This window comes from Clupea harengus, chromosome 19, assembly GCF_900700415.2.
Source record: "Clupea harengus chromosome 19, Ch_v2.0.2, whole genome shotgun sequence".
Taxonomy (NCBI): domain Eukaryota; kingdom Metazoa; phylum Chordata; class Actinopteri; order Clupeiformes; family Clupeidae; genus Clupea; species Clupea harengus.
This window is the reverse complement of record NC_045170.1, coordinates 26,783,112-26,811,093: the sequence shown is the minus strand read 5'-3', so window position 1 is coordinate 26,811,093 and position 27,982 is coordinate 26,783,112. Positions and strand designations below refer to the sequence as shown.

Here is a 27,982-nt window from a genome sequence, read left to right as displayed (position 1 = left end):
CACTGCTCTAGAACATTTCTCCAAAATCCTGCATACAATTAACAATAAGCACCAGTTGCACAATGGATATTTAGTATTTTATTGTGGTGACATCTTAAACCTGTACATTGACACTTGTATGTAGTCTGTGTAACATTCCAAACCTTAAAAAGGCTTTGTTTTGGGAGGGGGAGGGGGAGGGGGACAACAGGAACAGGTATGGAGAAGAGGGGGTCTGGGATGACAGATACCACTGTTGAACATTTCAGATGTGTTGTGGGCTTGATTTAGTGAAACACTGATAAAGGAGGAGAGCCGCTTGACAACCCCTTTATAGTGTGTACTAGGTTGGTTCATTGAAGCTTGTGATGCTGACGCTGACGTGATGCTGACCGGTTGTCATGGTTTCTTTTGTCTTCTGCAGGGAGAAGCACTCAACACATGGATGTGGACATGTTTTATACATCATTATAGTTCACTTGCCCTAATTCTGGTACAATAATATGTACAGTCCTCACTAAGATAGACCTGTGCATGGGCTAAGTTAGATCAAAGCTGTGCAAGAGAAGTTCTCTTGGGGCCCAAAGCATACCAAACAGTGCTCGGTCATTTAGGTTAGTCAGGTACTCCTTTTTAATCAGTGCTGACTCCACTTCGCTCATCTTCAGCATGCAAGGGATGGCAGCCTTCATTTCGGCCAGCATGGTTCACCACCATCTTTGCTCACATCATTAGACCAGTCATCTCAATCCCTGATGTCACCAAGGTGAGTAGTCAGATGTCATCGTCGTCTGAAGAGGAATTGCGCATGCCGGAGTTGTCATTGCGGTAGCAGTGTGCAAGGACACGCAGCTGTTCCAGCGCCTCCTGTAGGTCGCTGTGCTCCAGGTCGTGCGTCAGGAAGCTGGGGGCAATACGGCGTGGGTCCAGACGGCTCGCCGCAATGTGCAGCTCTGACAGCCATGGGCCTAATGCTGGAGACGACTGAAGAGAGGTCAGCACTGGAACCCCGACCACCGGAGGAACTACAGCTGAGGAACACAAACAAACACACAGAGGTAAAAAGGACTAGAGAGATGTACACAGACACAGAACAGGCTGGATCTCACACATATAGGCTTAATGGGACACAACACTCCAGATATTTATCAGGGGTAAGACAAAATATCAAGACATTATTATATGGATATTTCTGCTGGCAATACGTTATTGATACACTGACACCAAATATTGATATATATAAATATAAACACACACACACACATTTATATATTAACTCAGGACAGTTCAAAACAAATCTATTCACATAACCATTCTGGTTCTTTAGTGATTCACTAGCTTCTGGGTTCTTGATAAGAGTGCTAAGTCATGAAATGCAATTCTATCTGGCAGGGATGAACACATTTCATCAAGGTAGACTGTTCCGTTCCCAGTCTCCAGGCTCACAAGAAGAGTATGGGTGGAGAAAAAGTGAGTGTTTGCTCTGAGGAATCCCCTCTCATTTCTTTATGGTACTTTTATTAGTGAAGGACATCAAGGTAAAGTTGACAACCGCAAGGAGAAACCATCATAAAAAATTAAAAAAACGCTGAAAAGAACAAGACCAAATACCTCTCAAATATGATTCAAGAGTACTAACCTAAGACCTCTCAGATCACTGGAGAGAAATATGTTAGAAATAACCTACTGTGAGAACCAAATAAGGCAAATAACCTACTGTCAGAACTAAATATGGCAAATAACCTACTGTCAGAACTAAATATGCCATCATGCCCAAATGCTGGTTATGGGAGGACAGTGTCAACATGGATTGCATCACACTCAGCTGTCTATGGTGCTAACACCAGCCAGAGTGCCCTTGCCAACCCCAGTCCACTGTCAAAAGCACCTAGCCAACTATGGACACGTGAGCATCAAAATCGAATTTTGGAGCAATGGAGGGTCACTTGGCCTGATTACATCATGTGGACCAGACTGTATATTCAGTCCCTCCAGTATTTCGCAATTCTGTCAGGGATGGTCACATTTTTTTTTTTTGAATAATCATGTTTTCTGTTCAGTTTCCTTTAAAAAAAAAAGTACAGGATTATTCATGATTATGATTATTAGCAATAATTTGTGATTTTGGAATAGAGTTCAAAGGTTCAAACCAAGGTATGGCATTTTATTTCAACTTAATTTCAATAACATTCTAGTATAAATACAATTACCATACGAGTTCTCAGAAATGTGTGAAATCAGATGACACCTAAGATGAGTGCTCTCGTGTCTCTATTGCATGAAATGAAGTCATAATCCTGGAGAAACGGTCTATTTGACTTAAAAAAAAAACAGTTTAAGAATGCTCTGCCCCTAATCAATGAGATCTTACAGTTATTGACAAATCTCTTATTTCAGGATATACACCACAATCTTTCAAAACAGTGGTCATTAAAGCCAGACCCAACAAGTTCCAATCATGTTCCAATGAGTTTGATTTGATTAGAACAATAGAAGAAGCCGATATCGTTCTCAAAATAGGGGCCCTGGTGTTTTTACCATCATTTCACAATCTGCACAATTTTTAGTTCACCCAATCTGCCACGCTTAAAAGCTAATATTTGGATAAATATTATGGTTTAATTTTGTCTTTGCCATTTTTTACATGACAGCAAAGACTACTGTCATTATGCTGCATTGAAGACAATTTGGAAGTCTGATATTCAATCAGGTGGCAGCCATTGGTATTGTTAACTTTTCTGAATTTCTTTAAAATCAAAAGCTTTAAACACATTTTATTTCTATTTATAATCTAATGACAATGCCACCAAATTCTAGGTTACAAGAACCTTTATGGTAAAGACAATGAACCTCATTCTCGAACATTTTCTTAAGTGTCTTCTTGCGACCAACTTAAGAAAATATCTCTGCCGGATTCATGAACGCCTGGAAATGTGTTCTTAAACTGCCAAAGTGTTCTTAGCTGTGCACCGATTCTTAAATTGAACGCATGTTCTCGTACACCTGAATTTGCGTACATAAACGCCCTGCCACCTCCTTATAAGGGCATGCAACTATAGAGACGTGTGCAGAATCCACAGAATCCACAGGCAATGCAAAAGCAACTTGAGACTGATCAAAATCATGTCACAGCGGTCCAGTAAACGCAGACCTAACTTCACCGGTGCAGAGGTGGAGGTACTGTGTGGTACTAGATGTGTCCATTCTATTCCACTATGGCTATATCCACGCGATTCAGTATAGTGCTTATTTATTTATTCACTGCCATTTGCAGTGTTCGTGTAGTGCTTTTATTTATTTTAGGACATCACGATGCCTCGGTCTCGGAATCATGACTATAAATGTGAAACGTAATTGTTAATGATACAAATATTCTCGTATTTATTATTATTATAATTATTTAAATCCGAGGATGTCTGTAGAATTGATGTGAACGCAATCACCAACGAATTCTCACAAATTCAGCCCTTAAGAACATGGGCGCACTCCAATCTGGCCGATTTACGACTTTTGGACATATAACGGTACGGACAGAATGTTTTACTTATTGTCCATCAAAGTTTAAATTCCTTAGCACAGATGCTGACATCACCAGGTCAAAAATTCAATTGTGGCAGCTTCCTTGGCATGTCGACAGTTTTTAGTACCTTTTTTTGAAAATGGCTCGTATATCGCTGCTTGTCTCTAAAATGGCTCGTATATCGCTGCTTGTCTCTAGGAATAACATGGATGAGCAGCTGGATTAAAATGTTGTTCTTCCTGCTGTGACCCACCTTTGGTTCGGACCTGCTGATGCAAGAGGCCCTGTGGACCCATGGATTTGCTGAAGATCTGTGGAAAGGGTGGAGTCAGCTTGCTGGCACTGGACACCGTCTGCACAGCCCTGAAATGAAGTTACACATTGTTACACATTGCAGCTTTTAAGAAGAAAAGAAAAGAAAAGAAAAGAAGAAAAACTGCATGAGCAAAAACTAGAAAGAAGCTCAGCTTGGCATCTGACTCGCATCCTTTAGTAACTTTTAGCCCTCGCCAACAAATAAAAGCCAGTCCGAGCCTGACTCTCTTTGTCTCTTGCTTGGTTACTCTCTCTTATTCTCTTCCTATCCTCACAACGACAACATCTTCCTCTGTTTCTCCATGGCCTCTGCCATGATATATCCATACAGAGAATACTGCGCTAGCTTCCTCTTATAGCTAGCGTATAGATCTAGTTGTTGTTGCAGGAGGTGGTGCCACAAAGCATTACGTAGCCCTGTACCCCAAAGTCACACAGTGCAATAACAGGCGTACCAGGTGTGTTGTGGCAGTGGCACAGACGCCATTCTCCGTATTACAAGTCAGGGTACCACCAAAATGATTTGGAAGCTGTTATTTTAAGGTCAAATTGTTGCATAATGTTACTTCCATGACCAACTAGACAGGCACACTGATTGGCCTAGCCACAAAACACCTACATATAACAGTGGTTCATAATGAAGAATAGCAAAAACATTTAGCCGAACGATGTACATACTTTAGCAAAATATCTGTGTAAGAAGTTTGCTAATGCTGATTTGTAAAACCAATACAATTCATCATGAATATCCATCAATACAGTTCCATAATACATTATGTCTCATTGTCATATGCCGCCAATAAGGTATATATTTGAATGGCACATTACTTTATAATCACATTTGTGTGCTAATATGCCATTAGCATTGAGGATTGGAATTTAAGCAAAGCTTTACAGGACGCAGGTTACACTAGCATCCATTTGGCTCGGGTGTTCGGAGTTCTTTATGAAATATAGTTGCTGCTCATTTGAAATATCACTAACTCTTTTGAGCCCTGAATACAGCTGTGTCCAAGTGGGGTGAACTGATTTTACAATCACAGATCAAACACAGGTTTCTAGGCTTCTATGCTCACATGGGGCTGGCTGGATAGTGGGATTGGATATATGAGGCCAGAATCTCCTCTCCGTTGCAGAAGTAGTCCAGTGCTGATGGGGGCTGGCGGCCTGGTACCCGTGGCCTAGAACACCAGACAACTATTAACACCACATCAACAAAAATATAAAAATCATCAGAAACTAAATGATCAGCATCAAACTAAGCCTAAATAAGAGTGTCATTTTCAACTTGCTTTAATATGTGTATGTGCCGGTCAGTGTCGGGATAATGCGTAATCAGATCTTGCTTTTGCTTATACAGACTATATACATCATTTAAGACTGGACCAATAGATTGATGAGGATGTGTATGGAGAAAGGAAATGACAAAAGCAATATAAAAAGTACTCAATAACGTCCTTGGAGAACTGGGAACCTATGCAGCTTTTGAAGTGGAGTTGCACAATCAACCAATGGGCACGCACACACCCTTTCACTCTTCAACCAACCAATGGGCACGCACGCACGCACGCACGCACGCACCCTTTCACTCTTCAACCAACCAATGGGCACGCACGCACCCTTTCACTCTTCAATCAACCAATGGGCACGCACGCACGCACCCTTTCACTCTTCAATCAACCAATGGGCACGCACGCACACACCCTTTCACTCTTCAACCAACCAATGGGCACGCACGCGCACACACCCTTTCACTCTTCAACCAACCAATGGGCACGCACGCGCACACACCCTTTCACTCTTCAACCAACCAATGGGCACGCACGCACCCTTTCACTCTTCAACAGCTTCTCTTGGGCAAAGACTGCATAACACGAATGACACAAAAACATTGATTTGTTTGACTCACCGGACCAAGCTTTGCTTCTCCAGACCCCTGAGGGCCACTGACTGGCCATAGCAGCCTCCGTTCCCCTGCTCAGGACAAGCTGAGAGGGGTTTCCATGGCAGACCATCAGTGAAGGCATCAAGAGCATCTGACAGATACGTGCCATGATCCACAGGAAATGGAATGGCCCCATAAGCAGACACCACCTGATTCACACACAAACTAGTCACTCTCTTTCTTATCTATCTTTGAAATATACCATAGGCAACAAGAAACATCACTACATTTGACATAAGTACAGGTTTTGGACACAGAATCAATAGAGAATATTCCACATCTCATATTGGTATTGGGGCATTTAGGGTATTAAGGGCATTTCTCACCTTCCTCCCAGAAACAGCGAGAGCATCTGCCATCTGCCACATGGGGGTGCTGTGTTGTCTCAAACGATATGGCACAGTCATAGTATCCAGGGCTAGGGCCAAAAGTGAGCTAGAGTGGTACCATATGGAGGGCTGAGAGGTAGCCAGAGAGAGAGAGAGAGACTGATATAGTCAACAATGACTTAGCAGAATAATACAGCTGATTCAACAATACAACTGTCTCAAGGCGCTTTACAGAGCCCAGGGCCTGAGCCCCCTGGAGCAAGCACTCCTCCACAGTACAACACGCACTGTAGCCCGGTTTTATTGATATTGGGGATTTTTAGATGTGTTGTTGAGGTGAGTTATGTTTAGTTATGTTGGCTGGCTTGGGGCATGGGGATTTTTGTTATACAAGCAAAGTAAGGTTGGCAGGAGGCAATAGCAGTGCACAACTGGCCAACGACAGAACGAGCCATATGTTGTACCCAGGATACAGAGGTAGTCAGAACTGATATAAAAGAGGCAAAAAGAGGTTAAAAGATGACAGGAGAAGAATACATATGAGTATATTTGAGAAGCTGTAAACAGAAGAAAGAAGAATATAAAGACGAGGCAATGATAGGACAGGAGAGATAATATAAGGAGATTTGAGACTCACATCATAGGTGAGGTGTGGGAAGACCGGCGTTGCGTTGGGGCGTGGGCCCAGGCCTCCTTTAAGCGTGAGGGGGCAGAAGAACGAACTGTGATTGGCCATGTGGACCATTCCCAAAGCTACATTCAACAAATGACAGTGCTCCTTCACTGGCGTCTGAGGAGAGAAAACAGATCAGAACATCAGATTGATATGCCAGAGGCTTATCAGAATGGATTTTAAATTGGCTACAGAGTATAATAGACTGACTGTCTTCCAATCAGCTTCAACAGTTATCAATATAAACGGCTACACAACAATGAGCAGAGCAAAGATTACAAATCATTGTACTACCAAAATGATTTTGAAGCTGTTATTTCAAGGTCAAATTGTTACAATGTTGGTTTAAGCTGGCAGACAAGCAGCTTGCTGGCCAGCAGTAACTATGTTGATCTATCTAGCCCTAGCTAGCTGATGCCCCACTGTTCGTCAATGAGACCCATCACGTTATCATAGACCGTCTCTCTTTGGCCATTAAAAAGAATTCTGATTCTGATAGTAAATTATACATGCCATTGGGTTAGACAAGCTGATGCCCCCCCCCCATCTTGACAAGCCCCAGTGTACTTCAATGAGACCCATCACGTCATCAAAAAATAAAATACGCCATTGGATTAAACAAGCTGCTTTGAAAGCTAACTCCTCTTCCTATCCAGTGTCACTATTGTGGGTCAGAACAATATTCATAGTAATATTAGATAGGACATGGAGAAAAAGCCTACGCTACAGACATGTACCTCAATGATATCATTCAAATATATGTCTATTTTTAGATTTAGCTGGGTAAGCACTGCTACTAGCACTGGTCTACAGACAGGAAGGCCTGGCTACTCACAATAGCCATATGCATGCTAATAAACCTGGTTACTTTTTATTTCAGGAAACTTAAGAATGACATGTGCGAAGATTTTGGGGTCCCTTCCACTTTAAAAGTCTCAGAGCATCATACTAACCTGTTGGGCCTACAGATTTAACTTTTTTCATTTGGAAGGTCAGCTGATGACAGTTCTAGAAGCTGATGAATTATCTGACTCTTCAAATGTCATGGTAAGACTCAACGAACACAGGCTCCTCTAAATGAACACATTGGATGCCTAAAGTGCCGCATAAGACTTCAAAAAGATATCTTTTTAGCATTTTAGTGTAGATAGCATTTCCAGCTTGCAATTTCCAATGAGCATTTTGTTATTAATTCATGTCTTGACAGAAAGGCCAAACCCCTCATATGACTCAAAAGACCTACAGGACATGGCTGTGGTGGTGCACCCCTCCACTGTGCAGTGCTGCTTACACAAAATGGTCTACGCAACATTCATGAAGCTCCAGAGAAGCCATTTTGAGCCATGTCAAGGACAGCCATGTCAAGAAAACAAACAATAGTTTGACATATGTAGACTGTAAAATGATATGTACGCATGTAGAATAGTACACAGGTTGAACTAACATCACATGCCCACAGCAGCCTGAACTCACCATGTTTGGGTGACTAACAGGTGACAGACCCCAGGTCAGGATGCCTCGTCCTCCATAGGAGTCCTGTAGCAGCTCTGTAACCTTTGACCCCAAGCCTGAGAACCCGTCAGAAAGGTCACACAGCACCTGAAAGCCCTGCAAGAAGCAATGCTGTTAAGACTTTCCCTTAAAAAGGGGAATATTAGTTGGCACCTGCGTGGTGCAGATGTGATTATGCAGCAGGACCAGGACCTAAATCATGCGTCCAAGCGCTGCAGATCCTCTTTGGTAGAAAAAAAGAGTAAGCCAGTGTACATGACAGCCAAAAGTGACTGAAAAACAACAGGCTGGCAGGCTTAAGCGTGTCTGAACTTTATGGGACAGAAAAATGCATTAGAGTGGTAAATAATGTGGAAAAATACAATTAATCTGACTCCATAAAATTGTTAAGTGACCTCAAATATTACCAAGCAGTATATAGTGCATTATTATATGGCAACAACAGTACGAGCATTCTGATTGGCTAATGTGTAGTCATGCCAGCCGCGTATTGCCCTCCTCACCGGTCAATACGGATCCGTATTGCCCTCTGACGACATTTTCAAAATGAGTTTTACTATCCAGACGAAAATAAAAATATCAACAGCCATGAGGAAATTCAGAAGATTTGTTATTGAAAGTGATGATGAAGACTAGAAACTATAGTTTGAATCACTTGTGTTGTTACTTTACTGTAAATTAAAGCCATTTTAGCTGAGCTGTGTTGTCCGTTTTCTATTGATCATTGTAACTTGAAGTTAGCAAATAATTGGTTGCTACGCAACACCTAAAACACATTATGTCGTGACAAGACTTGAGAGCTGAACAAAACGACATGTTTTCTATTTACAATTAGCTTTGGTTGGCTGTTTGGAGCTGAATAGCACAGAAGTGTCCTGGAAGTAGGGCTGAACGATTTGGGAAAATAATCTAATTGCGATTTTTCCCCAAAATATTGCGATTGCGATTTAATATGCGATTTCTTTTATTTTATCCTAATTTTTTCCCCAACAAATCTTAATGAATGATTAACCAACACAATATTAGATACATATAGTGTAAAATATTATTTCCCACTTTTTACATTTTTATTTAACTGCTAATTACAGAATCAAGAACAACAAATCAGTGGCTTTGCCACTGTGCATTTAAGTAATTTAAATAAAGTCATTGTAAGAATAAACACAAGGCATGCACTTTTTAAACACTGTGTGCAAAATGTACCATCTTTAATCGCAAACGTTGACGTTAGAAAATCGCATTCTATCATATCGCGATTAAATCGCAAATGCAATTAATCGTTCAGCCCTACCTGGAAGCTGATTAATACGCAGAACTAAAGTGAAAGCTCCATGGATGGAGGGCTCAAACCAGAAGCTACATTCAATTCAATTCAATTTTATTTGAATTGAATGTAGCTTCTGGTTTGAGCTACATGCTACATGGTCAAAGAGATGAAGTGGGTCATCAAAACACCCAAGTTTCATGTAGTTTTAGTTGGGATCAATGAAGATGAACCAAGCTGAATGCTAATGTTTTATGGGATAGCTGGATGGGCTGGGAATACCGGGAGCTGAGCTTTTGAAAGCTGAAGGTGTCGGACCCTCATCCAAACTCAGATATCATTGAGGCATGCAGATATTTAAGACTGGAAAGCTAGACTAACATTCGAGTTCAACAACATTAGCCTGTATACAAGAACATTGAAAACCAGACACTAATTCTGAAAGCAATTTAGACACAGTCAGTTAGTTAAGAGGTTAATATAGCCTGTCATAATGTGGTTACGTGCCTAACTGATTTAGACACAGTCAGTTAGTTAAGAGGTTAATATAGCCTGTCATAATGTGGTTACATGCCTAACTGATTTCGATGTTAGCCTGCGCTGTCTGTTACCCAGCTTTAGGCTGCCAGCTGAGAAGATTAAAAGACGTTCATTAAACAATTTTGTGAGGACTAAACTTGGTTAGCTCAAAGTAGCTGCCTGGGACAAACACTGCAAACTCGTTGTACCCTGACGTCACGGGCAAAGCCAGTTCAGGTCCTCCAATGTCCGTGACGCTAAAAGTAAAAACTACAAACTTCCAATAAACTTCCATACTCTACACAAGACAATAAACTGTCCAGCTCATCCACAAAGTTGTCTAATTGGCCTAGTGGATGGTGAACTACACCCCAGTAGACTTTGATTAAAGCAGTCACCATGGTCACATGGTATTGAAAACAGGTGTATTTGTTTATAAGCAAGAAATATGTGAAGTGTTTTCTCGTAATGTGACTAATACCAGAAACTAGCCCATACAGCTACTATCCCTTATTGTTTCAATGAGGGCTAGTAACTGTATGGGAAATTCACTAACAAAAGCAGGGATCAATATGAAATCATATATCATAAGAATGCTGTGGCATTGTTGAGCCATCTCTCATCAATTGAATATTATCATAGTGAATAAAAGTAAAGTTTCTACCAAAATCATGATCATTTCTGGGTGATTCCAGTCTAGGGGTGGGAATCTCTGGGCACCTCACGATTCGATTCCGATTCAGTGGTCAACGATTCCCTTGTCACAATTATGACTTTCAATGAACAATGCAATAATCGATGCAGCTTGCATTTCAACACAAAATGAATGTGTAAAAAAAAAAAAAAAAAAAAAAAATTAATTTTAAAATTTAAATTTTTTTTTTTTTATTAAAAAATCGATTATGAACTTTTCTGAATCGAGACAGAATCGTTCTAGAGAGAATCGAGAGAAATCGAAAAATCGATTTTTTTCCCCCACCCCTATTCCAGTCTCTTGAACGCTAGTCTGTGGGGCCTGGTAAAGAGCTGTAGTCCATCTGAATGTTACAGGAATACAAGCTTAAACTAGGATGCTTTATCACCAGTGCAAGGTTACCTGAAGGTAATCACACTCTTCAGTGAAGAAGGATGCTGTATCACCAGTGCAAGGTTACCTGAAGATAATCACACTCTTCAGTGAAGAAGTGCAGCTTGTCTTCCAGCTCTTCCAGCACTGGACCTTTGCAGAGTGCCTCCCCCTGCCCAAATGCCTCTAGACGTCCAGACTCACTACAAAGACACAAAGACACACACAGAGGCTCAGACACACACAGAGGCTCAGATAGTGCTTTTGTGTGTTCTTGTCTACACGTTAGTAATATTTACATGCATAATGGGCATCAAATACACACAAAGACATTACTGACTATAAATATAAACATAAATACTTCACTGACCTACTTCAACTTGAATTAAATACATAAAACATTTTTCCACTGCAGGAATTAGTAGGCCATTTTAGGACAGCCAGAACCATTATGCATGAGACCTTTTTCAGGGACATATTTGGGGAAGAAATAAGGAGCCACACCAGCGGAGGAACATCTGTGTGGCCCTAAAACTGCTGGGTGGGGCTTGCAGTGATGGTGGATGCTTATTGGTTAAATGTGATGTGAGTGAAAGACAACAATAAGCACCACTTTTAAAACCAGCGAGAATATTTTTAACAGAGGTTATGTGCTGGATACAGCAAAGGAATCATATCTCATAGAAGTTAACTTATCAAGGATAATGTTACATTTAATGAACACAAGCTAAACATCTTGTAGGACAAACAAACCCACCCATCGTGATTGTACTCATGAATGACTGAGATGGTCCTTGGGTGGAGGTGGAGCCTCAGGAAGTCAGACCACACCCTCACGCTGCCCTCCAGGCTGTAGGTCTTCTTAGAGTGTTCCAGGCTGCTGTTCACGGTCTCTTTGGCAACAGCACCTGCCATTTATGGGTTTTCTCCATCAGTCATTGATGATTAATACGATTTACCATCAAGAAAACAGTAAAATACCAAAATCATTGATTACTTATAAAGACCTAAAATACAACCAGTGTGTAACAAAGGCGTTGCTTTGGGTTGCAATCCGTCCCAGTTGTCTGAACTCCCTGGTTTTAGAATGTTTTTTTGCAACAAGTTGCTGCAGCTCCTCTCGTCACAAAATCACTCGTTGTAGCCAGATATGAACTAGCTAGCTGGCTAGTTAGCCAGCAAAGTGAACAACTAGCTGGCTAGCCAACAGTCAGGAGAATTCGTTTTTTTTTGTGTGGCTTTGTTACCATACGCTTTTTGATGTTGATGACACTGATGTTCAAACCGAATTAATAAGTAGTCCTCTGTCTCTCCTCTGACAGCTCAGAAGGAAGTCATTATATACAGCTACTGTTGATAGCCCCACACTGGCCAAGACGCCCAAGACACCAGGTGCCGTCTCTCCTCTTGGGGGTGCCATCTAGGGACCCTATCCAAGCTCAGGGGATATTGTGGCCATCAAACCTGCAACACATCCATCTTTGGGCATTGCAGCTAAGAGGTGCAGATAGTGAGGGTACTACAGGACAACGTCCCTGACCAAGATGCGACATGATCACTTGGCCTGGTCCCCGGGCGCCATAAAGGCTGCCCTTGAGGAAGGACAAGGACTTCAGGATGGGTTAAAGGCAGAGGACAAATTTCACCAGCGACCTCATCAGAATGTGTGTGTGTGTGTGTCCTGTGTCGCCGCCCAATGCACGTGTGGTGTTGTGTGTCGTGCTGTGTGACAATAAAAAATGCCTTTGACTTTGGTAGTGTGCACATTGCAAAGCACCAGAGCTGGAACAAGGACCAATGGGGAGTAGTCCTCTGCTCTGTGACTTCATGAAGGGTCTTTGACGTCCAAGCCCAATGAGGGGCTCCTAGTGTCTCTTGATCCCATACTGTTGACATCTCTTGAATGGAGCTTTTATTCTAGCCAAGTCATAGCTGAGTCTTATCAACGGGCCAGGACATCTGTCTGATTACACCCCTGCATAGATGCAGACAACATGGAGTTGACATACAGTAATACCCAGTGCCGTATGTCCAGTCAGGGGTATGGACATGTATGTTATAAGGGTTAAACCATTTTAAAAGTGCGATCCGCTGTTTGTATGCTATGGAGACAAGGTTCTGGGGTGATGACTTTCTAAGCAAAGGCTGTTCTACTGAATTGTGGAAATAATCTAAACAGCATATTGGCTGAAGGAAAAACCTTGGTTCTCCCATGTGATTGCCTATTCCACAAGGGCAATGGCAGCTTCATAGGCTCCCGTCTGTGCAACACAGTTGATCCTCACACCTGATATTATGACATTAACATGACTCCCCTTAATGGGTTGGAGCAGGCTGTCCTGTGAGTGGCTTTCACCCATCAAGATGAGGACAGCTATTCAACCCCACAATGAGTGGATCAGCCAGGTGAAGCGCTTACCTTGTTATTGGTTGTAACCCACCCAGCTTTTAGACACTGGTGTTTAGATCACTGATCAATTTAATTCAATTCAATTTTATTTATATAGCGCCATAACAATACAATTGTCTCTAGGTGCTTTACAGAGCCCAGAGCCTGAACCAGAGCATCTACCCATCTACCCATTGAGTAAGTAGCCGGTGATTAGTGGACACTCAGCTATCGATTGGAAGTTTTATAGTATACCATAGATGTTTGGAAAAAAAAACACACATTATGAAAAATGTGCACAATACTGAAATTAAAGTATCAGTCCCTACCTGAGTGCTGTGCCTGCTGGGAGCTGTGCAAGTCATCGTCTGACAGGATCTCCCCATCCTGGATACAAAACACAAGCATTAGAAGATCTCCTAGATACAAAACACAAGCATTAGAAGTTCTCCCCATCCTGGATACAAAACACAGGCATTATACGGAGCAAATTAGTTGTAGTTGAAGTCCTACACAGACTGTAATGAGATATGTTACATAGTTATGATTCACCATATGTAAACAAATGCTTTTGATTATATAAAACTCAATTTTTGTTTAGTTACTAATTTCATTATTAATCAGAGTTCCAAATTGATAGTTTACCATATTTCAAGAGGCTGATTAGTCCGATTTGTAACTGATCTTATTTGGACTGCTTTGGTAGACAGCACACTTGTTGTCTTTATGTGTTCAACTGAATTGATCTTGTGTGTTAAATAGTCCATGCCTATCCAATGTAGTGCGATCACCAACATGTTATATCTGGTGTGGTTGTCAGGATAGGTACCAACATTATCTTGGTGGTCATCGTGAGGGGAGTATTAGCATTTCTACACAAGTGCACTCACATTTATCTGGCGCCAATGGATTGGGCCCATGTGAGGATGGTACCTTTTGTCCCTACATAGTTATAGCAAGTCCCCCCTCTGCATATGGATGGATCAAGGCCATAAGCCCTTCTGTTGTGACCTTTTTTATACTACAATGACAGGGTCATCAGTGTCAGATTTATTTGTCCATATCAACAGGCGATTCTCTAAGGTCTTGGGTATGCCATCAGCATAAATGCTCCAGAGTGACCTAAACAGTTCTTCGTTGAGATCCTGACAGTGACTTCAGAAATATAAATATTAGAGGAATACTACTTACATACTGTAGTACCTGAACTTGTGCATAATTCAAAGTTACTTACATTTTTTTTTTTTTAATAATAAAGCATGTCAGAACCACCAAAATGTCTGAATCCAACCCGGAATTCCTGGGGGTTAAGTAATACTTGTATTATTCTTTCTATCAAACATTCATATTGTAAAAGTAATTTGTGCTGTAATATGTACAAAAACATACACTGAACCAAAGTAACAAACAGATTTGGTCCTTTGAGGGGATTCTGGAAGGTCTTGGGTATGCTATAAGCATAAAAGCTATGAGCCCCATTCATAATGACAAATAAGGACCATCTAACATCTATGACCCTGTCGTTGTGATATCAAAAGGTAATAATCGGTAATAGTTGCCTTTGAACATTGAATATGCAGAGGGGGCTGTTATAACCACTGCCCGTCATAACTCAAAAGCCTTTTCACAAGGGAATGTGAAAGACAGAAGCAGACACTCATTATTTTGATGAGGCCTGACAAAGAATGTAGATGGTTACGGTGGCTCGAAGGTTATTCATCCAAACGTCTGCACAAGTGTAGTGGATTATGGCTTTGGTCTCTGGATGCACTGCCTGCCAGTAAGCTCATCATGTTTAAATGCATTTTTTTACATTACAATTAAAATGTTGAATTTTTTCCTGTTTAACAATGTAGCCTATTCAAATGTAACATTATATGTTACCTGACATTATGGAAAAAAGTTCTTTCAGTACTTTAAAACCCAAATTTGACACATCGTGATTTTACCACAACATGTATAATAATGTTAGTACTACTCCTACTTCTGATTTCAAACACAACAGGGTGTTTCTACCTGTAGTGGCACTTGACTTACCACGGCCCTCATCGCTTAGCTGAAAAGTGTCCTAATCTTAATAAATAAATCTTAATCCAAATATTGCCGCCTGATGACGAAAGACAACTTCCACAGTTCCATAGAGTATTGTGACCGCTATAAGACCAGGCATGGTGTTGTATTCTGAGCATGAGTGCATTGAGTTAACGTTTCCCTTTGAAGATGTGATTGAGGAAGCCTTTGAAAGGAAGAAGCTAAGGTATGCAGGTCGGGTAGTGGAAGCAAAGGAACGAGGTTGCCAAGCACACACAAGACCAGTGGAGATTTAGGTGTTAGAGGCTTTGTAGCTAAATCCACCATAACACTTCTGTTGGATTTTAGTTTTGGCGGACAGTCACTCAAAGAAGCTTTAAAGGAGCTGTCTGAGGCTGCGGAAAAAGCCAGTGGTTGTGGCTGAGGCGCTCACAGACTACTTGGGGTTGTGAATTAACCTGAATTCAAACTGAGATATGTAAACTCTTGTCGAGGTGCATCTGGAGGTGTATCTGTTGTTGTCTCTGGTAGTGGCATGTGTCCTAACCCATCATGAGTATGGAGGGGAGTGAGTCTGGGATGGCACCCTCTTGTGTTGTGAGCATAATTTAACGAAACAGTGATCAAGGAAGGCGCCTGTTTGAAAAACCCAGTGAAATGCTCACAAAGGCAGCTTTGTTGTTGTATCCTGCTTCTAAAGTTCTATGGTTGGGCAGTCATGTTGTGCTGTCTGTAGCCCAGAACTGCTAAACACAACATGGTGTACTGTGAAGGGCCTTTACGGATCCCGTGTACAACATGCAGCGTGTGTTGTGGCTGCCACCAGCCAGTTGTGTGTTGTTGTATCCTGCTGCTCAGGAACTATACTTGCGTGTACTTGCATGTGACAGTGGTAAGTCTCCAACCAATTGCACAAGGAATTTAACATCTTTTCCCGTACATAACTGATTTTTTTTTATTTTGCATTAAATAGTTGGATAGAAACCCAGCTAGTGTTGTGACAGGGAATGTGCTTTACGTTACCTCTGGTTAAAGTGTGCTTGATGAAGAAAACTGCTGCAGTATTTTGTGCTTTCAATGCAAACCAAGAATGGAAGATTGGACTGGCTTGGGTATTGAGTATGCAACAGTTGTGATTCAGGGTGTCTGGCTTGTCATTCAGTTCAACAGTAGCTCATAAAGAATGTGTAGGCTGTGATGGACCATGGGTCATCCAGGGTCCACCTGAAAACACATTTCTGGTTATGCTACTGCCTAGGCAGCTGGGTGTGTTACATGTAGAGAATTCTAGCTTTATTCAAATAAAAAGCAAATCCCAGAAATCTGCAACCTTAATTAGGCTATGTAGCTAGCCAAGTCAACCATCTGTAACAGTCATTAACGCTAGCAAATGGTATGTGACTCTTTTCAATAAGATAGCGTTGTCACAGATAGGTTGGAAGTTAAACAATGAATATCACCGGCTTGTCTTTTTTCACAAGTGTGATATATTTGACACACCAATTATTTTTTTCCATGGTAGTTTTTGGTTATTGTTATGCGTTTAAAACAATATATATTTCTTAGTTTATTCATTCAGGATGTAGAAAAAATGAGTTGGGAGGTGATGGTGAGAAATGTATCAATTGGTCTGAATTTTGAGCCAAGTGTAATGATGGCTAACTGTGGTTTAGGCTGTTCGGGAATTTGACGTGCTCATAATGACAGTAACTGCTTGAAATAATATGAAAATGTGACATTTTATCCAATAAACAAAATTATTCCCAAAGCTATAAACCAGATTTGGCTCGATATAGAAAACGACATGCTTCGTTGCGATTTTTAAATGGGACTGACCAAAAACTTGACATATTTCAGATTCATTCTTGAAGTCTGGCGGTGGCAGGTAACATTAAAATGCACATAGAATTTTAGTTTTAGAAGATTTTAAGAAATGTAATCAAATTAAAACATTTTTTAAATGTTTGCCATGGTGGGTCACATATAGTATTATATATATATATACACACTATACTATATATATTATACATGTTTGATCAGAACTTACATCCAACTTGTCCAGATCCTGAAGGAAGGAGTTCTTGGTGGACCGGGTGTGTTTGTGTGTTACCACCTGTCCTTTCCTAGAAAAAAACAACAAGAAAGTAATTTACAATCAGAACACATTTGTCAACAAGCAAACTGTGCACACACACACACACACACACACACACACTTACCAGCTTTGGGGACTTGCATTATTTTCAGCTTCATACAGAATGCCCTCCTCTCGTAATGTTTGAAGGCTTCCTGTTGGGAATGGATCACCAAGACTGTTAACACGCCTCAACACTTCTCTAAAAGGGATAGACAGTTGTACTTGTTGTTCTTGTCTGCATTTCTATGAGTAAAATAAAAAAGTGTTTTGACAGCATCACTGCTGTTATATTGAGATATAATTCAGCTTGTTGAGCGAAGTATCTAATGAAAAGTACTGAATGATTAGATTCATTACAAGAATATAGAGCAGAGGGGAGGTGTAGCTAAAACTGGTCATTCTTGCGGCCTAGTAATGGCTTGTACCACTAAAGCAAGCATCCATAGCCCAACGTTTTTTCCAGCTGATCTTCTTTGCCTTATCATGCCGTGTTCATCCATTGCCCTTGCTTTGCTTGAAAATCCGCTGCGGCTTGTCTAGTTTCCTCTTCTTGCTCTTGAACAAAGCTAGTTACCATCTGCCTCCTCGTCATCAATGTAGCCTTACCCTATGCTTTCCAACTGTCACCTAACCCAAACCCTGCTCTTCCACTCTGTACCTGCCCAAAGATACTGGAAGTAATGTTGACATTAAACAAACCAACAAGGAGGGAAATTACATTATAGCATGCTAATTTATCACATGGCAATGTGTAGCTGCAGTGCAGGAGTTATAAAAGTAATGAGACTGCCTGCAGAAATCAATCAATGGCTCCCTCCACCTCCAAAACGTCAAACGAACTTCAGTCAGAAGAAAACATTAACACAACCTTGGAATCCGACCAGAGAGATCAGGCCCGAAACAGATTTGTAAAAAAAAGAAAATGCGATTTTAATGTTTCTGTTGTGAAATTCTCACAATAGAGAATGTCTCCTTATAATTACAGCATAAGGGATCCACTATTTGCAGGGGCCTGAATGATGACGTGCTTCCAGTCAATAGCTTTAATACTATTCGGAAAATTCCAAAGCTTCCTGAAATCCTCAGCAATGGCTCTCCAGCCATCCTTCCCTATTACTGGTATCCATGACTTCCAAGTCCAAATCTAAGTATTTTTTCTGTTGTAAGTGTTTCGCATCACTTAGGAATCAAATAGAACTTCATTTCAACCATAGAATTGTTATAGTCTGAGCATTGTTTTATGCTCGGCTGTTGCCGCTTTGAATTCTCTATGTGATCTGTTTTTTATGTAAATGAATATAATTTTATATGGGCACCTATCACCAAATGATGTTTTTATAAATATTACCTACGGTGTGAAAATGCAATGAACCATTGATAGGCTGATCATATATACACATGACAGGTAGCCCTGCTCTATGATGTTTAGACATGATATAATTGTCCATCACTCCAATTGATTTTCTAAAATACAAATGTCTGAAAACATCACCTAAACCTTTTTTACTGAATCCATCATAACCTCTTTTTGCTCCCTTAGTGCACCCTTAGTGCTCTGGGTGGTTCTCAACACTGCCCATGCATCAAACTCCACCATCCCTACAGTGAAATATGGTGCTGGAAGCCTCGTGGTGTACAGATGCTTCTCACCTGCAGGGAGCGTGAGTTCAGGGAGAAGGGGTGAAATAAATACTTCACAATATTACAAAAGAGCATGTTGAAGGCCGCAATGAAACTAAGGCTTGAGCAAAGGTTCACCTTTGACCTTTGATTCTGTGTATGTGCCTCACCTTTGACCTTTGACCCTGTGTATGTGCCTCACCTTTGATTGTGTGTATGTGCCTCACCTTTGACCTTTGATTGTGTGTATGTGCCTCACCTTAGACCTTTGATTGTGTGTATGTGCCTCACCTTTGACGTCCATGGCAATGAGACGAGGCGTGTAGGTGACCTGTCCCCCGAGGGTGACCCCCTCTCTGAACATGACATCACTCTGCAGCTCCCCGGGAGACCCATCCGAGTCATAACAGAGAGAGGCTTCCTGCCAGAAAGTAAGAGGCAAAAAGCAGATACAAAGTTAGAAAAGGGGAGATAATTGGAAAGAAAAGCATAAAGAATACCTTAAAACCCCTAATCATTGTTTTTAAGCAGTCTAGGCATGCTATTTTTGCAGAACATTACAGGGTACTAAATAATCATTCTGGCTGGGCGATATAGCCTAGAAAATGTAATCTCTAATGTTTTTTGTATTTTAGATTCTTCAAGGTAGCCACCTTTTGCCTTGATGATAGCTTTGCACATTCTTGGCATTCTCTCAATCGTATTCATGATGTAGTCACCTGGAATGGTTTTCAATTAACAGGTGTGCCTTGTCAAGAGTTCATTTGTGGAATTTCTTGCCTTCTTAATGTGTTTGGGACCATCAGAGGTAGGGTTGGTATACAGTGAATAGCGCTATTACTACAACTACTGTACTAATCCTTATTATGGCAAGAACCACTCAAAGTAATGATGGACTGTCGTTTCTCTTTACTCTAAGACATGAAGGTCAGTCAACCTGGAACATTTCAAGAACTTTGAATGCATCCTCAAGTGCAGTCGTGAAAACAATCAAACGCTTTGATGAAACTGGCTCTCATGAGGACTGCCCCAGGAAAGGAAGACCAAGAGTTACCTCTGCTCCGGAGGATACGTTCATTACAGTTAAAAGCCTCAGAAACTGCTAATTAACAGCACCTCAGATAAGAGCCCACATAAATGACACATCAACTTTTCAGAGGAGACTGCGTGAATCAGGCCTTCATGATCGAAACTGCTGAAAAGAAGCCACTACTGAGGAAGAACAACAACAAGAAGAGGACTGCTTGGGCCAAGAGACACAAGGAATGGACATTAGACCCGTGGAAATCTGTACTTGAGTCTGATGAGTCCACATTTGAGATTTTTGGTTCCCAATGCCATGCCTTTGTGTGACGTCGAAAAGGTGAGCGAATGGTTTCTGCGTGTGATTCCCACCGTGAAGCATGGCGGAGGAGGTCTGATGGTATGGGGGTGCTTTGCTGGTGACGCTGTTGGTGATTTATTAAAAATTCAAGGCACACTTCACCAGGATGGCTCCCACAGCATTCTGCAGCGACATATCATCCCATCTGGTTTGCGCCTAGTGAGACCATCATTTATTCTTAACAGGACAATGATCGCAAACACACCTCCAGGCTACGTAATGAAGACAAATAAAAATATGACAAATAACAAAAAACAGGACCCTAAAACTTAAATGAAAAATCATCAATATAGCCATTGGTCCTCAAACTTTTCACCCAGGTGACAAGACAAATGTAAGTAACTAGCGTGAGTACTGGATGTAAAGGAAGTATTTTTATAATTTGAAAGCAGTTTGATTTGGCAGGAGCTGTGTGCACCGGATTGATCTCTTTTTGAGGTCAGGTTTGCCTCGTTACAGGTCTGTATTTACTCTCATTTGTCGTTTAATAGGCCCATCCCATGTATTTCGTGTGGTTCACGTTCGCTGCAACTGTCATGCAGAAAGGTCTGTGTGTGTCTGGCTCTCGCCCAGTCTCTTGGATGTCAGAGAGCAATTAAAGCAGCGAGACCCAAGCTGTAGCATTTGAACTCCTTCCCCCCCAGATAGCCTCCTTCCTGCTCAAGTAAACCCCTCCGCTTATTGTCTCCCCATCCTGCCATTACTACTCCCCTGTATTCTCCTACCTGACTAAATGGTATCAATGCCAACACCTTCTAACTGTTAGGTAGGACATTCTCTGAGCAATACGCTTAGAGGTTGTCTCCACGCTGAAATAAACTAAAACAAACCTGACTGCATCTTCTAGTCCATTCTTCAAGTTTGGCGTGCTCATGTCACGTGTCCTAACCGAATAGGTGACAGCCTAATGAAGCTTGGCATCCGTACAGGGCAGACTCATTTCAATCCCAGAGGCGGTCTACTCAGCATGTCCGAAATCCGAAATATTTCCAGACATCACTCTTTTTGGGGGTTACAATCACTTTCTCTGCTGCGGTCAAGCTGGATTCTGCACTTTCTGCATCTCGGAAGTCAACTGTCAGCAGTGACTCTGTGCCAGACAGTGAGACTCCTGTGACCTGTCCCTGATCTCAGGCGCGCGCCCACCCGCAAAGCAGACAGTGCTGCCGCTGTTTTGTTTTTTTTTACATTCGAATATTCATTTTCACATTCGAAATTCTATTTTTAACAACTATTCGAATATATATTCGAATTTAGAATATTCGTTGACAGCCCTAGAGTGCAGGCCTCCTTGTAATTCCAAGAATATCAAAAACCACAGTAGGAGGCAGAGCCTTTAGCTACCGAGCCCCCCTCCTCTGGAACAATCTCCCTGCCTCCATCCGAGATGCAGACACCCTACCTATATTCAAATCAAGACTAAAGACATTCCTCTTTAGTGCATCCTATAGCCATAAGTAATTGCGTCAACAAACCCATCACCTGCTGGGCCAGCCAGTCAGCAAGCATAACTAGACATAACTGAACACATAAGAAAAAAAAAAAAAATGTATATCACTGGGCTACAGACAGCGTATGTTGTACCCTGCAACCCTAACAAAGCTTACGACTAAAATCTCCATATGTACCAAACCAAACTAATTGCTAAATGGCAGCATAACTAAACATAGCTAATGCTAAACCAAACTAAATGCCAAACCAAACTAAATGCTAAATGCCAGAATAGCTAAACACATCTAAAACACATGCAATACAATCAACATAACTGGGCTACAGACAGCGTATGTTGTACCGTGAAGGAGTGCGGAAGATCCCGGGTACAGCACACGGTGCGTATTGCGACTGTCACCAGCCAACTAAATACTAAATAAAATCCCCATACACCCAGCCAGGCAGCCTCTCTCTCTCTCTCTCTCTCCCTCTCCCTCTTCTTTCTTATCACATTGCTAATGCCTATAATAACCCACTGTTCTTTTTCTTTCTCTCCTAATCTAGACTATCTTCGCCATGGGACGCTGCTGTAGTCTCTCTACCCGGTCTACCTGCAGAAACCCTCGACCAATTGCACCCACCGCCACCGCACTGCCGTACACTTACTCAATTCAATTCAACTTTATTCGCCATGTATACAGATACTAGGAATTGTTTTTGGTTTTCTCCATGCAGGCTATAGTATCACAGATAGAACAACAAGACAACACAGAACAACAATACAAGGACAGATAGTACCAGACAGTATGAGCAAAATAATAAATAAGAATGGAGGTAGTGCAACAATAATAATGTTAAATAAAGTTAAATAAAGTGCGATAAAGTTCGTGTGTGAGAGCTATTTAGGAGGGCTATTGCTTGGGGGAAAAAACTGTTGAGGTGACGTGATGTTTTGGTCATGATGGCCCTGTATCGCTGTCCAGAGGGGAGACGGTTAAAGAGACTGTTAGCAGGATGTGAGGGGTCTGCCGTGATCTTCATTACTTTCCTGAGGGATCTGGAGCTGTGAAGGTCCTTGATGGAGGGAAGGGGGCAGCCGATGATGCGCTCTGCTGCCCGTACGACTCTTTGGAGCCTGGCCTTAGAGCGGGCAGAGGCAGAGTCATACCAGACCGAGTGAGAGGATGTAAGCACACTCTCAATGATAGCCCTGTAAAACTGCACCATGATGGGGGGGCTGACCTGTAGTCCTCTCAGCTGCCGGAGGAAGAACAGGCGCTGCTGACCTTTCTTCACTAATTGAGTGATGTTATTGTCCCATTTTAGTGTGTTGGTGATGGTTGTGCCTAGGAACTTGAAATGCTCTACTACAGTGACAGATGAGTTGTTGATGACAAGTGGAAGATGTGTCGGAACCTTTTTTCGGAAGTCCACAATCACCTCCACTGTCTTGTTGACGTTGAGCTCTAGGTTGCTGACTGCACACCAGGACTCTAGATGGCCGACCTCCCTCCGGTAGGCAGACTCGTTGTTGTTGCTGATGAGACCTATCATGGTGGTGTCGTCTGCATACTTGATGGTCTTGACAGACGGGTCACCAGAGGAGCAGTCGTTGGTGTACAGGGAGAAGAGCAGGGGGGACAGCACACAACCCTGGGGGGCACCGGTGTTAACTGTGCGGGTCTGTGACAGATGCGGGCCCAGCCTGACATACTGTCTCCTGTTGGTGAGAAAATCTGTAATCCATAAGCAGGTAAGGGGGTGGATGTTCAGATGGGTCAGTTTGCTATGGAGGAGGTCGGGAATGATGGTGTTAAAGGCAGAACTATAATCCACAAACAGGACCCTTGCATAGGTGTTCCGATTGTCCAGGTGTTGTAGAATATAGTGAAGGGCTATGTTGATTGCATCGTCTACTGAGCGGTTGGGTCTGTATGCAAATTGGAGGGGGTCCATGAGGTGGTCAGTGGATGCTTTGAGATAGGAGAGGACCAAGCGTTCAAATACTTTCATGACTACAGAGGTGAGGGCGACCGGTCTGTAATCATTTAAGCAGGTGATCTTGGGCTTTTTCGGCACTGGAATGATGACAGCAGATTTGAAGCATACAGGGACACGGCATAAATTGAGAGACTGATTAAAAATGTCCGTAAACACTGGAGCCAGCTCGCTGGCACAGTGCTTGAGGGTAGCAGGTGACACCATGTCCGGCCCACACGCTTTCCTGGTGTTCTGACCTTTGAAGAGCCTCCGAACCTCATGCTCAGTGATGACCAGTGGAGCAGGTGAGGTGGTGGCAGGGGGAGGGGAGGCGGGGGGGATGGAGGGGGTGGACCCACGCGGTGCTTCAAACCTTGTGCAGAACACATTGAACTGGTCTGGTAGATTTGGGTCGTTAGAGGTGGGGGGGGGCTTCTTCTTGTAGCCCGTGGCAGATTGTAGGCCCCTCCAGACAGCTCTGATGTTCTTATCCCCGACCTGTTGTTCAATTCTAGTCTTATACACCCCTTTAGCATGCTGGATGGCTTTGCTGAGGGCATATTTGGCTTTGGTGTACGCGTCCTTATCTCCGCTCCTGTGGGCCGCCTCCTTCCCTCTCCTCAGTAGCCTCACCTCCTTGTTGAACCACGGTTTATTATTACTATAAATGACAATGGATTGTCTGGGGATGCAGAGTTCCTCACAGAAGTAGACGTAGGATGAGCATGTGTCTGCATACTCATCAATGTCATTGCATGCCAGCTTAATAGCTGCCCAGTCTGTAATGTCAAAACAGGCTTGCAGTGATTCAGTTGCATCAGGTGTTCGTATCTGGACAGACCTCTTGACCGGTTTTTTGTTTCCTGAGTAGGGACTGGTATGTGGGGATGAGTTTAATCACAGAATGATCGCTATTGCCTAGTGGTGCGCACGCGCGATATGCCTCTCTGATGGTAGAATAGCACTGATCAAGAGTCCGTTCTCCCCTGGTGGCGCAGCGCACCAGCTGATGGTATTTTGGAAGTTCAGATCTCAGATCAGTGTGGTTAAAGTCACCCATGACAAATAAAGTGGAGTTAGGGAACTTGTTCTCCAACTCCGTGATCTGATCTGCTAAAAGTTGCTGTGCGGTGTCAGCGTGCGCCTGAGGCTGGACGTAGACACACGCAAGGATAATGGATGATATTTCTCTAGGTGAGTAGAAGGGTTTGCAGTGTATCACCAGTAATTCCAGATCGGGGGAACATAATTCAGCGATGACTGTTAAATCGCTGCACCACTCGTTACTCACATAAAAGCAGACACCTCCGCCTTTTGTTTTCCCGGTGGCTGTCGCATCGCGGTCCGCTCTAAAGAGCTGATAGCCGGGCAGGTCCATCGCCGTGTCAGAAATATTGGAGTGGAGCCAGGTTTCCGTAAAGCAGAAAGCAGCAATATGTGAATAGCTCTTGTCCGTCCTCAGCCGAAGTTGGAGCTCATCCAGCTTGTTGCTGAGTGATCTCACGTTAGCCAGTACTAATCCAGGTAAAGGTGCACGGAAACCTTTCTTCTCCAAGCGGAGTCTGCAGCCGGCTCGCTTGCCCCTCGCTCTGCTGCGGGGGAGTAGCCTCCATGGGCGAGCTCTCGTGTGTTTGATTGGGCTACGATCCGTAGAGTTAGTAAGGATATCCGAATGAAAACCCTGAAGATCAGGGTGGCAACTACGGGATAAAGTTGCTCTGATGTTTAGTAGTTCATTTCGTGTGTATGGGATTCTCATAGTGAAACCGAACACAGAACATAAAAACAAAACAGACAAACTATCTCCTGCACGAGATCTCCACGGCCGCTACACAAGCGCCGAATCAGCAGCTGACCTCTACCTCATACCCTATGCTAGCATTTATATACAATATATATTATTGCCACCATCGACATGTTTCTCTGTTCCTACTCCCCTTACCCCTGTAATAGTAACCCTATCAGCACAGTGTATATCCACTAAACTGGTCTTGTCTGTATCATGTATTTACCACTGGATGTTTGTATATATATTATGTACATCTACCAAATGCAGGCTATGTACAACACCTGTTGTTTCCCTTCCCCTTCTGCCACACAACCCTCCCCCCTTCCCCCCTTCCTATCTCCACCCGGCCGACCTCAAGCAGATGGGTTCCCCCTTATGTGCCGTGGTTCTGCTTAAGGTTCCTTCCTGACTAACAGGGAGTTTTTTCTTGCCCGTGTTGCCATTGTGCTTGCACTAAGGGGGTTTCAGGCTCTGGGCTCTGTAAAGCGCCTAGAGACAATTGTATTGTTATGGCGCTATATAAATAAAATTGAATTGAATTGAATATGCCTTTAAGCCTGTTACCATCTAGAACCAGTTGCCCCTTCCTACTATGCACACCTTGTACCATCCCAACCAGGCCCCCCAATACACACCGCCAGAGAATACCCACTGTGCATTTTCTTCGTATAAATGAGCATGCGACATGAATTGGATGGGATAGCTGTGTGTGGAGAGCAGAACAAGAGGATTTTGGGGGCCTGAAGGAACATCTGCATGTCTGGAAGATGATGGACATGGGGAAGACAGAAAAACTTCCACTACACTGTTAACAATTGCTTCAATTCAGTCTGTTCCATGATACCAACTTGACACTGATTCAGATACGCTCCAAAATCTTAAGGGTTCTTCCTGCCCATGCCACACGTTTCCCACTTTCCCATGTAAATCAGGCTGGGGGGTAATCACTGCAAACCGCAAGGTGGCATTCTACTAGGGTGCAGAATGTTGTAAATATGGGGCACTCTAATGCAATGTGTGTCCAAAACCGTTGACTCAACAATATTCAAATTGTGTGATCTGATATTGTTTACATGTCTAATCTTATTTCCGTTTTATCTATTCTTCTTAAATGTGTGAAGTTTTAAATATAAAATGCACAATTTAAGGTTGACGCAAATGCAATTTTGTTGTGCTTGCCCAATGACTATGAAGCTCTTGACTATGACGTTCTTGAATTGAATTGTGAAAAATGTCAGCAATTTAAGTTACAGTGACAGGCAACGTTAGCTACAGTTAGCCAGATGGATAACAAGGCAACGTTTAACCATCCTACAGGCTTTGTCGACAAGCATTTGCTGTCCAAAGCAACAGTCAAATAATTTACAGAAGTTAAAGTAAACTAACTTACCGATCGCTATACCATTTACACTAATAACAGAAAACTTAAATTAACGCCCAACCAGTTCGTATTGGCAAAATGGCCAAGATAACAATAAATACCATTTAACGTTACCTGTAAATTCCACCAGTGGGTCCCGACAAAGTTTGAATAATGTCCGAGCTGCAGCGTTATCACTTCTCTACACAGGCCGCTCATTATGGTCCAGCAATAGTTTTATTTCTTAACACATAAATTAAATGATATACTGGTATCAAGTACACCACGATTTCGGTACATGCTTAACTGCGTGGAGTAGCAACGCCATTTTCAATATGGCCGCTGTTTTGTCAAAATAAAAGTGCCCTTTTTAGTAGGTTTGAATTTTGGGCATATCAATGAAAAAATTAGTTTTGAGTTTCACAAGTTAGCCTTTGTGTGCAAGGTAAGTGGAGAAAGGTCAGAATGCAGCAGCATGACTACGTGTGAGTGCGAAATGCAGACTTTGAAAGTGCAGTATAATTCAATTAATGTATTCATTTAAGGAGTAGTTTACAAAGCAAAAAAGGTTTTAACAGTAATTTTAGACACTCAGGTGAAGAAGGGTACCGTGTATTTTAAAATCCCGTCTATTTGCTCGTTACCCTTTTGCTCAAGCAAATAGACGGGATTTGAAAATAAAACTAAAACAAACCTGACTACAACAAAACAACAAGACACACCAGGTAGTAACGAGAGG

The 27,982-nt window shown here is 42.3% G+C and overlaps 1 protein-coding gene and 1 long non-coding RNA gene across 2 annotated transcripts; one reads left to right on the top strand and one right to left on the bottom strand.

The window, feature by feature from the left end:
* Positions 1–58: 58 nt before the first annotated feature.
* On the bottom strand, positions 59–27,592 carry msto1 (misato mitochondrial distribution and morphology regulator 1). Its single transcript, XM_031585770.2, has 14 exons — positions 27,379–27,592; positions 19,591–19,720; positions 17,762–17,831; positions 17,590–17,665; positions 13,841–13,898; positions 11,880–12,030; positions 11,211–11,325; positions 8,235–8,369; positions 6,726–6,878; positions 6,086–6,217; positions 5,724–5,908; positions 4,891–4,995; positions 3,753–3,862; positions 59–1,010 (listed from the first exon to the last, which is right to left on the bottom strand). The coding sequence occupies exons 1-14, from the start codon at positions 27,460–27,462 to the stop codon at positions 754–756; spliced, it is 1,761 nt and encodes a 586-aa protein (XP_031441630.1). The 5' UTR covers positions 27,463–27,592; the 3' UTR covers positions 59–753.
* LOC116224916 lies at positions 933–3,782 on the top strand. Its single transcript, XR_004165799.1, has 3 exons — positions 933–1,037; positions 1,372–1,449; positions 3,698–3,782. It is a non-coding gene; the product is annotated as an uncharacterized LOC116224916 (long non-coding RNA).
* Positions 27,593–27,982: the final 390 nt, after the last annotated feature.